This window comes from Anabrus simplex, chromosome 3 (genome assembly GCF_040414725.1).
Source record: "Anabrus simplex isolate iqAnaSimp1 chromosome 3, ASM4041472v1, whole genome shotgun sequence".
Lineage (NCBI taxonomy): Eukaryota > Metazoa > Arthropoda > Insecta > Orthoptera > Tettigoniidae > Anabrus > Anabrus simplex.
The window spans coordinates 222765449-222782899 of record NC_090267.1 but is presented as its reverse complement, the minus strand read 5'-3'; the positions used below and the strand labels follow the sequence as shown (position 1 = coordinate 222782899).

The 17451-nt window shown below is 38.7% G+C and overlaps 1 protein-coding gene across 1 annotated transcript in view; it reads left to right on the top strand.

The window, feature by feature from the left end:
• The window catches only part of htt (huntingtin), a 900697-nt gene that overhangs the window by 509233 nt on the left and 374013 nt on the right, over positions 1 to 17451 (top strand). The window contains exons 22-23 of the mRNA XM_067142878.2: positions 2883 to 3018; positions 10346 to 10506. Coding sequence (XP_066998979.2) covers positions 2883 to 3018; positions 10346 to 10506 — 297 coding nt within the window. The remainder of the gene's footprint in view (positions 1 to 2882; positions 3019 to 10345; positions 10507 to 17451) is intronic.

Genomic DNA, 17451 nt, shown 5'->3' with positions numbered 1-17451 from the left:
TTCACACCAGGCAAATGCTGGGGCTGTACCTTAATTAAGGCCATGGCCGCTTCCTTCCCAGTCCTAGCCCTTTCCTGTCCCATTGTCGCCATAAGACCTATCTGTGTCAGTGCGACGTAAAGCCAATAGCAAAAAAAAAAAAAAAATATAATACACTGGTGGAAAAAAATATCCAAACACCAAGAAGGGGTTGTGCTAGATTAACGAATGTTGGTAGGCGTGTTTATACATGTGATAGATGACATTGATTCATATTTCCTGCAAATCACATTAGCATGGCGCTAGTAGCGGCCCCATCACCTTGCACATCAAGTTTGCTTTAAATACTGTGCGAGAGCATTAGTCACCTGTGAGATGAGATTGGGCATACTGACTGTGAGGGGTTCAAGAATGCCTTTACGATGATGAAGAGGCCAGTATTAACAGCTCACTGCGGTTGAACAAGGCCCTATAATAGTGCTACATAAAGGTGGATTTTCCTTCCACACTATTGCAGAACGACCTAGCAGGAATGTCTCCACCGTGCATGCATGCTGGCAGCAGTGGTCACAAGAAGGTACAATCGCAAGAAGACCGGGCTCCGAACGTCCTCGTGACACCACCGAGAGGGAGGACCGCTGTATTTGGCGTATGGCTGTAGTGCAGTGGACTGCGTCTGCAGCAGCAGTGCGAGTGTCAGTTGACACCACTGTGATGCAACGAACTGTTCAAAATTGGTTACTTGAAGAACAACTCCGAGCCAGACGCCCTGCGATTTGCATTCCACTCGCCCCACTGCGACTTCAGTGGTATCAAGGGAGAGCCCTTTGAAGGATGGAGTGGAGGTCCGTTGTGTTTTCCGATGAAAGCCGGTTCTGCGTTGGTGCCAGTGATGATCATGTGTTGGTTAGAAGGAGGCCAGGTGAGTGCCTGCATTCCACCTGTCTGCAGCATCGACACAGTAAACCTACACTGGGAGTTCTGGTTTAGGGAGCAATTTACTATGACAGCAGGAGTACTCTCGTGGTTATCCCATGCACCCTGACTGCAGATGTGTACGTCCGTCTGGTGTTTCGACCTATTATGCTGTCATTCATGAACAGCATTCCCAAGGGTGTTTTCCAACAGGATAATGCACGCCTCCATGCCGCTGTTGTAACCCAACATGCTGTACAGTGTGTCGACATGTTGCCGTGGTCTGCTCGATCTGCTGATCTGTCTTCCAGTCGAGCACATATGGAACATCATTGGACGACAACTCTGGTGTCATCCACAACTGGCATTAACTGTCACGGTATTGGCCGACTAAGTGCAACAGGCATGGAACTCCATCCCACAAGCTGACATCTGGCACCTGTACGGCACAATGCATGCACGTTTGCATACCTGCATTCAACAGTCAGGCGATTACACCGGTTATTAATGGACCTGCATGCCGCATTTGCGATGGCTTTTCTCGCATGGATATTAACCTGTAGACTTGTACCTTTAATCAATTAACTACAATATCTTGACAAATATATTGCCAAAATTTCCATATTCTACATTCCGTATTTCATGGTGTTTGGATATTTTTTTCCGCCAGTGTATGTTCATAATAGACAGCAAAGAGTATTACCGCATCAGGTTACTACTGACTCGCACACTGAACGGGTCGAACACTCCAAATTGGAAATAGCAGATATCGAAATAGAAAAACTGCTACTTGCCACGTACATTTCATAACACTCACAGAACTGTACAGTAAATGCTCGAGAAAACAGCTATGTCAAATATGCAAAAGAAAACAACTTCCCCACTTTGAATTTAAAGAAGCAGTGTGTGTAAATTATGCAATGGCAAGGATTATAAAAGTAAATATGGTAGTCATAATAATGTGACTGAACTGTGGGTGTGTCTCTCAGTAGATCTAACTCTCTAGGATTTAGAAACCTTTTAAATTTATCATCAGTGTGCTAGAGAACAGTTGTTTTTGCCTTTGAATTCAAAATGGGGAAGGAAAAATCAAAGTAGATCCTAACATTGCACTCTATACACTCTGTACACTGACGTGAGAGATGCAATACCTTCCATTAAAGCAAGAGCACATGTCATTAGTACTTGTAATTAACATCTTACATTCCAGAATTCAGAATATCCTCCTATCAAATAGAAATCAAATAGTGGCTAGGATTAAGGGCATAAATCTTATTTGAGCTCTGAACACTGCCATAAGATGTTTGAATGTGCCTAGAAACCTTAGAAGGACACTTTTATCATATCAGACACATCTGAAAGTCTGACCACCATAAGTCCAGTTATCATTAATTACTGCTTGTCTTCTTGTGAAACAATATTCGTGTGTTATATATGACAATATCTGGAAGCGTAGTAAAAATTCATCCCTGCCTTTGTCAGTGAAGTACATGGAGACATTCTCATCCATGACAAACAAGGGAACCATGACAATTATTAAGTTAGATTATTTTTATTATTGTCCACCTCCATAATGTTATGGTTAGTGCTATTAGCTGCCATCCTCTGATGCCTGGGTCTAATTTCCAGTACTGCCAGAAAATTTAAGAATGGCAGGAGGCTGATATGTGGACAAAATGGTACATGCAGCTTGCCTCCATTGGAAGTACACCTGAAAAGAGCTGCACCTTGGTATGAAGGTGCAAATTTTCTTAACATTATCATTAGAAAATGAGGAAGTGCTGTATGTATTCAGTATTACTTAAAAGTTCCTTGAATTCAGCAATAGTATTATGTCCTTTTTAACTTATAAATTTGACATGTAACTTGTAAAAAAAATGTACATGATGCATTGTATTTTAGAAAAGTAACTACAGTAAATAATCTGATATTTTTAACTTAATACAACTGCAGTTGACAGTATAATTCAAAATCAACCTCTTGTTTAGGTGGATGAACTACCTGCGCAAGAGAGGGGAGAGAAAGGGTACTTCCATGTTCAAGAGTTTCAGTAGAGGAGCAGACAAGACTTCCTTGGCAGCTTACATCCGGTTATTTGAACCAATGGTCATAAAGGCACTAAAGGTAATTTGAAACAAATGGAAGGTGTGCTGAAGTTTCAGTTGTGATAAGTAATTTAATGTGATAAATAACCTCTATTATCAGGTAAAATTATGTTCCAATAAAGATCATTGCTTATTCTAAACAATATTTGTTAGTTGAAATACAGCATAAAAGATCTTGCTCAAATATAGGGTTTGTTTTGTTTGCCTGTGATGGGTGTAAATGTTAGAATGTGTTCTTCATGTTTCTTCATTATAGTAAATCATTGATTCACTGTTATCAGCGGGTGCATTTGGCATTTGATAGGGGTGTAATAAACTGTAGGTTAGTCTATAAAAACAGATGCAATTAAAGCTTATATTGCTACAGTTATGCTCTGCATTTAATTATGGCTTAAACATTTGCAAGGTTACAAAACACAAAACTTTCTTTAAAAAAGCCCTAGATCAACATTTGATTTTAGCCTTGTGTTACTACACAAGCTGGTCAGATTAGTTCTTCCAACTATTGGTGGTATAACACAAATAAGTTTTAAGTTTGGAGATCCTTGAGCAAATGTAAGGTTTTGACAAACATCAGCAAAGTTTCTTCATTGTTGTAATCTTTCTTTTCATCTTTTACTTTCACAGAATTGTTACAGATCTCCTGTACACTTCATTTACAACACATGAGTTCATTATAGATAATGTTAATGATTATTATTAAAGCCCGGAAGTTCAGGTATTTATTTTGGTTAAAATAGGCAGGCAAAGAGGCACATAAAATTCAGAAAATAGGCAGAAATTTATCAAAATAGGTGTTTAAACATTATTCATATATCCAGTAAAATTATTAACATCCTAATTTAATATAGGCTACTTAATACATCGATCACATTCAAATTACTTACTTTTTCTTTTCTTGATTACATGCTACAATAAGATGTTTTTCCAAGTTTTCAACTGTCATAGACTTGTTCAAATTGTTGGTGTAATATACAGAAGCACAGATATAGGTTTCCCACCTGATCAAAACCAGTTGTGGAGGTAAAGAGAGCTCTTGTGCTATTTCCTTAGAAATCCAGATTTAGGAGAGCGATTTTAGGAAAATTTTCTTCGTGTTTGAAATCACCTTATCAGTAAGTGGATACAAACTTCTTACTACTTCGGTTATTCTGTGCAGCCTGTGAGTTAGACATGTGAGACAGAGCATTTTCAGGGAGAGGACTTTCAAAGCTTCAGCGACTTTTTTCATATAAAGTGCTGCATCGGTGACGAAAAGCAGATCATCATCATGTCATATTCCTTGTGGCCAGAGTAGCATTAAGCAATTTGTAAACAACTGTGTGACGGTGGAACCAATTGTTCTCTTTGTCTCTTTCATTGTCAAAAGAAATGTGGAAGGGTCAAGTTGTGTTGCTTCCGTAGTTTTCTGATGGTGATGTTGGCCATGTAACATCCCATTGCATCTGTAGTTTTGTCAGTAGAGATCCATGTTTCTTTCCTGACACTCTGGTATGAATCCTCTGCAGGGTTTCTTCATAATAGACAGTCAAAGAAATTTTTCTGAGTGCAGATTCTGATGGAACCTTTTCATTAGTATACTTCTTCATAAATGTTCTGAGGGGACTGATTTTCCATTTTCCAGAAAGGAATTCCGAAGTCTAAGAAAGCTCTACAGAGATCCGGAGAGCGAGTTGGCCATGTGGTTAGGGGCGTGCAGCTGTGAGCTTGCATCCGGGAGATACTGGGTTTGAATCCCACTGCCGGCAGTCCTAAAGATGGTTTTCCGTGATCTCCCATTTTCACACCAGGCAAATGCTGGGGCTGTACCTTAAGTAAGGCCATGGCTGCTTTGTACCCACTCCTAGCTCTTTCCTATCCCATCTTCGCCGTAAGACCTCTCTGTGTCAGTGCGACGTAAAGCAAATTTTTAAAAAAATCCAGAGAAAACTAAGATTGTTTGCTGGATGTGGCAACCGCTGTTGATATCGAAGAGATCTTCTTCTGTCCAGCAATTTTAGAAATCCCAGATGTATGTGTGACTGTTGCAAAATGTTGCATCTGAACCAATTTTGCAGATGTATCTGTGTAGTTTCCTACTTAACAATATAGGCGTACTCAATTTCGGCATGACACAACACTTTCATCGCTAACATTCTTGAAGGGAAAGTGGTGGGAAAGAAAGGAAGAGAAAGACCTAGGATGAAGTATTTGGATGACATCAAGAAGAGGTTTGGTTGTGACAATTTTATGGAACTGTAACGAACAGCTAGTGAAAGAAGAGAGTGGTTGCATCGACAAGGCATTAGCTTTTAGAATATTGATTGATTGAAAAATATTACAGTGTACACTAACACCCAAAGTACTTTTAACAAGTTCAGCTGCAGACTAAACACTTACTCCACCTGTTACAGAGAACTGATTATCCTTCTCTGTCTTACCTTCTTTCCTTCAGAAATAGGGAAAATCCAACTCTGCATTGTCACAAAAGGAGTGCTCTTATCAGCTCAGATATGGTGGCCTCGACAAGAGGATTGGTGTGAGAAGAAACCAGAATACTGGCGCAGGAATGTAGGTGCGAGGTACAATAACAGCTGAACCTCTAATTAAAGACATGCCTTGACATACTTTCCTCATCCCTTCTCATCTGCTGTTTAAAACCCAATAACATTGTGTTTTTCCAGTCATAAGGACTTCACCATTTAAAGACCTTTGTTAAGTGACATGTGAACTGTAATAATGTTAAGACTATAACTAATAAAACATGCATAGTACCGAATTAAACAAACCTTGTTCCTCTTTGGGTTATCAGTCCATAGATTGGTTTAATCTGTTGCAGACCTATTGTATTCTACATCCATTGATTTATATCTTGGATCTCCCGTACAACTCTTACTTCCGTCGAATTTGAAGAATAATTTCCTGTATTTCTGTGCAAACTGCTCTGGGGCAGTAAGCTTGTTCTTCTTCATCTCTTAAATTGCTTATATTAATCTGTCCCATAAAATTTCTGCTTGTTTTAAAAATGCCAAATTTGTATTAGACCATTTCTAATCAAAAGGATGTTGAAATACTTTCCAATTTACTAGTTTTTCTCTGTGTAGTGCTAGGTTGTTTTTGTTATCCATTGTCATTTCACTGCACCAACGTGTGTTTAGTATAGAATGTGCATTATTTTTTGTTCAGGTTAAAGTTTGTGTTTCATTTGTCTTAAGTTTCAGAAAAAAATTTCACAATTCATATATCCTGATATTAAGATCTTGGATTTATAGTTTTTGCGTTAGACCAGTGTGTTGTCTTCTTCCTGGTTCCTCAATATGAGGTGCAGTTTCATCTTTTCCTTCTTCTGTTAGTCATTTCATTCCAACATAGGATTTTGCCTAACATATAAATAATGCACAATAGAGTTTCTCACCTGTTCAATCCTAAGTTGTATTTACAGTATTTATATTACATGGGACTAGTTTCAACCCTACTCGGGGTCATCATCAGCCATAATAAAACATACACAAAATATATGGCGAAATCCTAAAACATGTTTTCTAGCAGTAAGAGTCTTATGAAAATTCTAATTTTACAATATGAAGTGTGGTTGAAATGTTTCAAATGAAAATGAAATATTACCTGTTATGTAGGTGAGTAATAATTAATACAAGTACATTATACATGCCAGTTGATTGTTGTGTAGAATGTGAAGTTTTTTGAATTTTCGTTGAGAAGAAAGTAGACACTGCACGTGGTGATATTGGGATTGGTTACTCAATACTCCAACTGCCGAATTCTCCACTTAAGCTGATACAGTGTTTAGTTGACTCTTCTTCCAGAGAATATCAACTACACATTTTGTTATGGACATTGTACATACCTGTATATTTTTATATATGTGTCAGTTTACTTCGTGTTCATTCTTATTGCCATAGCACTCGGTCCACAACCGTTATGCATCACCAGGACCTACTGAATTCCAGGAGTCTATAAATTTTAACAACACAGAGCACCTTATTTGTACTTTTGTTCCAGAATTCTTAGCATGTATAATGTACTTGTATTAATTATTACTCACCTACATCACACGTAATATTTCGTTTTCATTTGCAACATTTCAACCACACTTCATATTGTAAAATTAGAATTTTCATAAGACTCTTACTGCTAGAGAACATGTTTTAGGATTTTGCCATATATTTTGTGTATGTTTTATTATGGCTGATGATGACCCCGAGTAGGGTTGAAACTAGTCCCATGTAATGTAAATACTGTACATACAACTTAGTATTGACTAGGTGGAAAACTCTACTGTGCATTATTTATATGTTATCTCAGTTCAATACGGACCAACAATATGAAGTTCGTAACCCTTAATTAGGATTTTGCCTTCGCATCATTCGTGATTTGTTTAATGAACTGCAATTTTGGCCCACCTTTTCCTCTTTTTCGCTTCACTTTCCCCTCCAAAACATTAACTGTAGAGGCATTGTGTATTAATTTGATCTCTTCATTTTAACACCACCTTCCTAAGCTCTTCTTCAGCTCTGATGAGCACATCCTCAGTAGTCATTTTTGCCTTCCAGCGTATTATTTCCATTCATCTTGAAATACCACAGCTTGAACGGTTCTCTTCTTCTCCCCCTATTTTTGCTGGTAGTTCACATTTCCGAAAGTGCAACATTCAAGCTGTAACTTTCTATTTGGATAAGTTTTCATTGGTTAATGTGGTCCTTTTCTTGTTGAATGCCACCTTGATTTGGACAGTTATGCTCTTTATATAAGTCATGCTTCTTCCATTAACAGTAAATTTGCGTTATAGTATGTAGAGGTTCTCACTTGTTGTAGTGAATTACCCCTCAGTTTGATATTGACGTCCATTAGCTGGTGATCACATACGGTTACTATTGTCCTTTTCTAAGTTAATCATATTGCATTTACTGTTCACAATTAGGTCCATATATTCTGAGGATTTATAGTAATTCTTTACTTTCTTCAATGATTGCAATATCATCATCAAATCTAATCATTTTAACTTCTCATCATTACTTCTTTATATTCATTCTTAGGCTCTTAATTGTATATAGAGTATTAAAAAGAACTTGTAAGAGAATATATGCTTGCCTCATTCCATAAGCAACTCTCTTGTATTTCTCTATTTACATGAATTATGTCCCTCAGGTGTGTGTGTTTATATATGCATCATTTGATTTTTTAATAGTGGCAACTATTTTTTATTTAGATAGATAGCATACCTAGAATGTTAGGCGTTTTACAGGCCTTCGAAGTAATCACCACCATTGTGTGGCACTCGTTCCCAGCGATGTGGAAGCCTTTGGATGCCGTTGAGAATGTCTGATCTCTGGAAGTCGTGGACAGAGCAGTCGGTGTCCCGGAGAATGTCATCCGCTGTGCAGAAGCAGACCCATCAAAGCGCTGTTTTCATTTTAGGGATGACATTGTGGTCGCAAGGGCTGAGATCTGGAGAATAAGGGGGTTGGTAAAACACTTCGCAGCCCCAGCGACTGAACAACTTTTAAATCATCATTATGTTGTATAGAGCCACAACACTCCCAGCATTTGATCGTTAATGCCGTTTTCATATATTTTCACAGGTTCCGCATTGAACTGAGAAACATAGGTTTTACAAACATCTCAAGAAGCCATTTAAATGTTTCCACCTCATAGGCCTAGGACATAGAAGATTTTATCCAGAAAATTCTGTCCGGCAAACCTTCACGATTTTCAAGATGGTTCTGCAGTAAACACACTGTAGTTGAATGAATCTTAATATTTTATTAAAGCAAATCGCACATCAAACTTAAGGACTCTATAACTGCTTGTCCATAAGGATATCACTCAACTAATGAATTTTTTATTACATGTCTGACTCACAAGTCTTTTACTTGTGATAATAGTTTTTAATGTGTCAAGGTTTTTAATGTAGATTTTGTTGTGTTTCACACCAAACCTTTTTAAGATATGTCATGAATTTTATACATAAGGTTGCCTATTTTCCGATAACAGCTGAACATGACGCAAATAGGCGTTGAAACTAGTCCTGTGAAATTTAATATGTTGTAATTGTATAACAGCATAAAAATTGTATTGAATAGGTGGATATATAAAGTTTATTTATTGTAATTCTTGGCTCAATACGGAAAAATGAAATTTCTTACGTTAACTGCATGCTGCCTTGCATTGTTATGCAGAATGATTGGTGGGTTATTCAGGAATTGTTCTTGTTTTCTTCTTAGAGCTGCTATCAAGTTCATTTGCAAAATTGCACAGTAATACTCCACATTGATGGTATGTCCTCTGGGAATGGTATGCTTTATGGTAACACCATCCCAATCGTAGGCAACAATCAGCATGGCCTTAACATTGGTTCCGGTCGGCCAAACCATTACTTTTCGTGGTGACCTGTGATGATACCACTCATTTGATTGGCATTTCAGTTGCGGTTCATAAGCTCTGGCCCAGGTGTCATCAATAGTGATTATCTGCAATAAGAATGCCTCACCTTCGCGTTCATAGCGCTCCAAGTGCGTACGAGCAGCATCATATCGCAGCCATTTTTGATGTTCGGTCAAAACATGTGGAACCCATTTGGAGGCAATTTTCTGCATTCCCAGCCACTTCTTCAGGATCTGCAACACAGCCGAAGGCACCAGAACTGTATCGTTCACTAATTCATGAATTGTGGTGTTCTGATCCGCCAGCACTAACGCATTCACATTCTGCACATTGTCATCGCTTACTGCAGGATGATCAGGCCGCGGTATGTCTGTCACATTTTGTCATCCGTCTTTGAAGGTCTTGACCCACTGTGCTACAGTACAGTAAAGTAATGCGCTTTCACCGCAAGCCTCTTGCAATCTTTCGTAACACTTCCTTGCATTGCGACCTCTAGCGCATTCAACTTTCAACCAGCTCCTCTGATATTGCTTCGAAATCATTACATCTTTACTCCATAAGCTCACGGTCAAAACTGCATTCTTCTTGTTGTCGCTGCACACGTGCATGGCGTGTGGAGGGTGAGTTCAGTTACACTGAGGGAAGGTAGGTGTCTTAAGCTACCTCAGGTATACATTATATTGCCTGGCTATGTTTCATGGCATTGTTACAGCATAGTTGCCACTGTTAAAATAATAAACCCGTGTATATATATGTTATGTACCCTTCTGTCTTTGTAGTCAACTTGTGCATTTATCATAACTTTCAAATATTCAGACTGTGTTGTATGTAAATTACATTCTTGTTCCCCAGTAGATTCAAATTTTCTTATTTGTTTTACTCCTTGTTTTCCTTTTTTTTTTTTTTTTTTTTCCAGGTATATTGTAATATTTAAGAATTGATTTAAATATTTCTTTTGTTGGCAGCAATATACTGTGACGAGTGATGTTAAACTGCAGTGCCGTGTTTTACTTCTCTTGTGCCAACTGGTGCAGTTGCGGGTCAACTATTGCTTGTTGGACTCTGATCAGATCTTCATTGGGTTTGTTCTCAAACAGTTTGAATTCATTGAGGAGGGTCAGATTCCGTAAGTTGTACTCTTCATTTAATGCATAATGTAGGAAACATTTAGCCTAATAGTTCCCAAATTTATCCCTAATATATTTTGATAAACAGTGCAAATGGTTTGACTTTATACCATAGCACAACATTTTAAAAACAATTTTGAGTATGGGGTCTGGGACCATAATCTTGGATTATGATTAATCTGGCTGAAAAATTAGACATTTTTGTGAAGTCTCTAACTGAAAATTTTGTAGCTGTCTCAGCAGATTGGTGGTAGTGACCAACTCATGATCTCAAGTTTGCAGGTTTAATCCCAGCTGAGGTAGTCGATGGATGGTAAAATATCATGTATTCCATGTTGTCTTTGGCATGATAAAGATCTCTGGTAGTGCACTTGGGCTCATGTATTGAAGTAACTCAGCCATAGTATCCATTCCAGTAGAATTATGATTTCATTGCTAGAGAGTAGCACAATTATTGGAATGTCAAAATTAGTAGCCTGGCATAGATAGCACCACTTCAGATGGGCAGTAAGGAAAACTATGCTAATAAAATCACCAGTAATGAGATTAAATGCATGACGAGAAAGGCAAGAAATACTCAATGGAATCACGAAAGAAATTAAACAGTATTGAAGGAACTCCAAATTCAATCAGCAGTACACTATGCACTGTACATGGTAATCAAGAAGGGTGATAAAATCATATTCGATGAACAGATACAGGAAGATTTTCCAGAGAAATTTGCAAGTACTTTTACAACTTGCTTTATGTTGCACTGACACAGGTAGGTCTTATGGCGACGATGGGATAGAAAAGGGTTAGGAGATAGGGGGTTCGAATCCCACTGTCGGCACCCCTGAAGATGGTTTTCCGTGATTTCTCATTTTCACACCAGGAAAATGCTGGGGCTGTACCTTAATTAAGGCCACGGTCGCTTCCTTCCAACTCCTAGGCCTTTCCTATCCCATCGTCGCTCGCCATAAGACCTACCTGTGTCAGTGCGACGTAAAGCCACTAGCAAAAAAAAGTTGTTGTTGTTATTATTATTATTATTATTATTATTATTATTATTATTATTATTATTATTTTTATTATTATTGAATCCAGTTTTGTCAATTTTTCCATATCTTATCAGGTTACATTACAAATTACAATAAAATTGTTTTTAAAAAAGTGGAATTTTAGCATAATAAAGAGTGAATAAAATTGAACAGAATGCCCTGTACCTTCATACAAAATAAGACTGAGTCCTTACATATCTTGCCACCTCGTTGACAGTCCTAAATGCAGGTCAGTGGTGATGTGGGACTGAATAAAGTCTTTTGATCTCAGCTGCAAACTCACAATGTTGACTTTGCTACCCCTTGATTCAATGTGACTTACTCTACCATCCTCAAAGAAAACACATCCTGGTTGCTAGAAATGATCCAATTGTCTTGGTTTCGTATTCCCAATTGAACACTTGTTTCTCTTATTTTTGTACTCTATCAAGATCTCTTTGGTTTAGGAAATCGTAATTTTCATATTCATTGTGCTACCCAGAATTTATGAGAATTTGCTTATAAAAACATACTTATATTACATTATATTATCTTAATACAGTGATTTCAGTCATTTTTCCCATTTCTGGACGCACCCATGAAACTCTTCTGGCTTCACTGTTTTGAGCACCTCCTACGATTCTGCTTGGATCTAATCACTGGAGTCAAAACATTGCCGTTTGAACTGGGCTAGCAGCCAGGTCAACTGAGTAGTCAGATGCAGAGCAGTAGTCATGTTGATTTTTTCAGGAAGTCCCTAACAATAAACAAGGTGTATGTGGACACATTGTTGTGATGCACGTTGTTCTACCGTTTGCACCTCACGTCTTTCCTCAGTTGTCTCTAAACGTCTTTGTAAAACTTCCTTTGATGGTCCGATTCGATGGAACAAACTTCTTGTGCACAATTATTTGATGTTACTGGAAGCTTGGAGCACAATTTTTAGACTGAGAGAGGAAGGTGATGTCCACTAAAAAGACTGCTACTTTGTTTATGGGTCATAACTGTGCATGCGTGATTTGTCCTCCCCTGCGAACCATGTGACCTTGCTGCGGTGGGGAGGCTTGCTTGTCCCAATGAAGCTACTAAAACAAACCATAATTAAAGTATATGGCTACAAGAATAATTTGTTAGACAGCATAAAAAAATGAAATTTGCTTACAACTAAGATTTTCCTTATAACTAAAATTTTCTTATAATTAAAACATAAATGTTTTCCAACTCATTAATTCATAACTACGGGATCTTGATTTGGGACAAGTCGACTCTGCTGATCCTCTTTCTCTCATGATCACTGACTAATAATGACACAAAGACAAAGACACCTCCGTACAGGCCATGAAGGCCCTTGGAGGAGTGGAAGGTAAAGGCTTCCACCATTATTAACCGCGGCACATGATGGGGTAGAGTGGTTAGCTCTATGCCCGGCCGCCTTTGCTCCCAGGAATTAACCTGGTACTCATTTTTGGTGTAGGCTGAGTGAACCTCAGGGCCATATGCACCTCCGGAAGTGGAAATCTCATTTCTTAATAATGACACAGGGGTTAGGAATTCTAAAATTGTGCAGGGGCTTCGAAATCTGGGAGCTAACTTGCTAATGACATGGTCTGCAGCATTACTGACAGGATGCGTCTTAATATAATATAAATCTGGTCACCCTCAGTCAGATTGTACGGTCTTTGCCCGTGATTCTAGTTACGTTGAATTTTAACGTAATAAACTTTCAAATATTTCCATGCATGGTGCCAAGCAGCACGGATCGTTTCTGGATTTGCGACGTCAGGAAGAAGATCGTTAATGGACCATAGATTTGCAAATGGAGAATTGGGGGTGAACGCTAGCATTAATGAAGCAGGAGTTTGCTTATGACTTTCATGAACGGCAGTATTGAAAGCAAATGACAACCAATTGAGCGATGAATCCCACTGAGAGTGGTCAGCCGAGTGGTAGGCAATAAGAGCAGATCTGAGGTTTCGATTGACTCTTTCAGCATAATTGGTCTCGGATAATAAGGGGTAGTTGTTACATGAGAAATTGACAAATCAAAACAGAAATTATGGAATTGCACAGAGGTAAAAGCTCTGGCATTGTCACTCACCAAAAATTGAGAGGGTCCAATTGAAGCAAAGATCTGTTTCAGACAAGAAATTATAGTGTTAGCGTTAGTCGTACGAGTAGGGAACAGCCACGTAAAATGCGAAAATGCCTCAACACACACAAGTATGAAATGATGGTTGGTCCGTGAGCTTGGGAAAGGACAAGTGTAATCGATGAATAATCTCTCCATAGGGCGAGAAGCTTGCTCAGATGACAACAGACCTAGATGCATAGTAGGAGGCAACTTGGCCAACATTGCTAGATGTAGCATCGGTACCAGTAGACTCATGAACCTGGAGCCGGGCTAGTAATGCTTCGTTCTGCTCTTGCAAAGGCTTCGTCAAAGCAATAAGTTGTTGGAGTTGGTTCTGCAAGTTGTTATTTTGTTTACTAACATTGCAAGTTTTGCAAGATTTGACAAGTGTATGGATTTCACCGTCCATGGATTTCTAAATGAAATGTTTACAGATTTCCTCTCTAGTTTTGAAAACACTGAGATGTCCACCCACAGGGGATTCGTGGGAATATTTAAAGAGAGCAGCAACCAAGTTACTTGGAATGACAGTTTTGGGGTCCCTTCTACCACGCGCAAGACAACAGAGAATACCATTCTTAAGTACATGAGGTTTGACGTTTTCACCAGACTTAATTCTATCTATAATAGCTTTCAGGTCAGCATCATCTTCTTGAAGTTTAGCGATATCTTTGGAAAGAAAAGGGGAGTTAGTGAGAACTACATGACAAAGGCCGAAACTTGTTCAGGAAATTGATCTGCAGGCTCTAATTGAGGATCAGAACTGCCAGGATGAAACATCCTACTGAGGCTCTCGGCCACAATGTTTTCAGTGCCACAAATGTGACGAGCTTCAAATTGGAAAGCTGAGATGCGTACTGCCCAACGTGCAAGATGACCTCTCCTTCGTGGCTTGGCTAGTACCCAACTCAATGCCTGATTATCAGTTTTAAGATCAAAAGGGAGATGTTCAAGGTACATCCTATATCTTTCTAAAGACAAAACAACAGCTAAGGCTTCTAATTCATAAATCAAATAGTTCCTGTGTCACCCTATGGCAGGTGTAGCGAATGAGAAGGAAGTGGTGGGCCTGTGGGGCTGGACAGATAACCACTTGAATCATAGTGCCAAAACTTTTATTATATAACAGATTTAAATTTGCCTTGTTTTGATGACAACATTTGCTTCACACCTTAATCATAAACTCAGTCAGACTCTTTATCCAGTATATAATAACACTCTTATATAATATATAATTTACAAACGTCACACAAGGTCACCTAAGGAACCAGCCCAGGTAATTTAAAAATACAGTTAATTCAAGCTTGAGGGTATCCCACTTCATATACTTGCCAAATACCAACAGGTAATACTAGAAAATAACGTGGCTAAAAATCTAAAACTATTACACTTTAGGTAAGCACGAGTTTACCATAACACCTAAACAGCTCTTAGAACTGCAGAAAAACTCTTAGAGTTTCCACCCGATGCGACTAAATACACACATTACTTGGCATTACACGAAGGTGCATAAAACTTTGCCAGTTCATTATAAGGAACCTCAAATAACATTACCCGCGGCTTTACAACTCATAATCAAGGACTCTACAATTTAAAGATCCCCATGCAAGGGGTACGACATGCCTCGTCAAACAAACTGCCATGGCAGAAGTGAAAAATAGTACAAGAAATAACGAGCATTAGCTCTACGTTCACGCACCAACAAGACTTTTACAAATGAAAGTTACAAATAGTTTTCCACAAACCTCACCTTGATTTCATTTCATTTCATTACATTACTAAAAGGGGTCCAACCAGCTCATACCCTTTCTTACTTGGTAAGACATTGGGGAACTCTAGAAATTTCAGCTCCTACCTCCATGTCAGTGGAACCTAGTTCGACCTCCGCATGGCACTGGCTCGTATGTGTGTCGCCTTCAAGCACGAGAAGCAGAATGTTCTCTCTCAGTTCGGTCAACCGTGACATTGCCCAAGGGGCGAGGTGACATATCGAGCAAGTCAACAATGATTGGATCCCTTGAGAGGGGCAGGGGAAGTAACCCAAAGACATGGAGGCATGAGAAGAGGAGAGACGCTTCCAGAGTGGGAAATATCCACTTCCTCTGGAGCCATACTTAATAATTGAAGAATGACACTTTATTAAGGGAAGGAAGGCAGGTTGGAAATGAATACATAAACATATATACATATACAAGAAAACAGTTACAAATATAAAGTTCTGATAACATTAGAGCATGGCCAGGTTGAATAAAATACCAATAAATTGGACAACGTCCTTCTTAAAATTCCTGAAGGAGAACACCAGATACACCAGTCGATGAGACATCGGTTTGAAGAATGAAACGTTTAGAAAAATCTTGCATAGCCAGAACAGGAGCGTTACATGTAGCATATTTCAAATCATAGAAAGCTTCAAGTTTGGCATCACCCCACTGAAATTTAGCGTCCTTTCTTCTCAAAGCATTTAATGGAGCTGCTCTTTCAGCAAAACTGGGGATGAATTTATGGTAGAAATTGACCATGTCAATGAACCTAGCTACAGCCTTAACATCTTTAGGGGTAGGAAAATTTTTGATAGCTGCAGTACGAGATTGATCAATACACACGTTTCTCAGACACAATATGCCCTAAGAAGGACATCTGGGATTGAGCAAAAGTAATCTTGCTGGCCTTAAGGGTTAGACCTGCTTTACACAGTCTTTCAAGGACTTCATTGAGATGGACAAGGTGCTCTTCGAACGTTTCACTGAAAATTACCAAATTACCAATTCCAATTAAGCCAAAGTTGCAGGTTATTGTGAAAGCCCCTCAATAATGCTGGCAACCATTTGAAACTCAGAATAGTTGAGCATAAAAATTCTAGCATCGAACTTAATGTCCTGAATATACTCAGACAACAGTTTGTTCAAATGCTGCACTCTGAAATAATTTTTCTGCATCAACGAAGACAAGGCATGAGAAGCAATAAAGAATTCAAGTACATGTATATGAAATTGATCCACTGTCCATCTTTCAGAGATGGCTCTAATGATATGCTCAGAAAGAGCTCCAGATACATGTGGATATAAGACATGGAAAAAATGATCGCTAGTTAAATTGTACACAATAGCCTGATCCTTAAATTCAATTAAAAATCGAAGGAAAGAATTAAGTTCATCAATAGAGTTTGCAGTAAACTTTGACACTCCCTTAAATACAGTAGTCAATGGGTGAGGTAAATTGGAAAAAATCGGGGAGAAGGCAGGTTTAGGAGGTACCTGGGAAGGACTAGAGTGGTCCTGAGAAGCAATTACAGCACAATAATCTTGATTCAAGCGCCTTCGAGAAAAGGATGGAGTACAGAAATTGAGGTTAGGACTAGCGTTAGACTGCAATGAAACAGGCACAGATATGCTCATCTGCAAAACATTCTCACAAATTTGAGAAACCACCAGAGCATTGACCACTTCTTTAGGGGTTAAACAACCCAAAGGAACACTTAATACAGGTGGCACTTAGACACGGGGATATTTTTTGCATTATTGCATGGGAAACATGTTGTGTAGCAACAGTAGGCTGACACTGAGACACACTAGCGTTACTAGGTGCCATAGGAAAATTAGAAGTCATACCAACATGTGTCGAAGATCTATTACATGAATTACTTACAGGCACCAAAGCACTTGAAAAGAGAGCAGAAGAAGATCCCAGGGGAACATTTCCCACACTAGATCCCAGAACGACATTATCACTAGCAACCGCAGTACAAGTTTGAAAAGCTGAAGATACAGAAATTGGAGTAACACTTTTACACG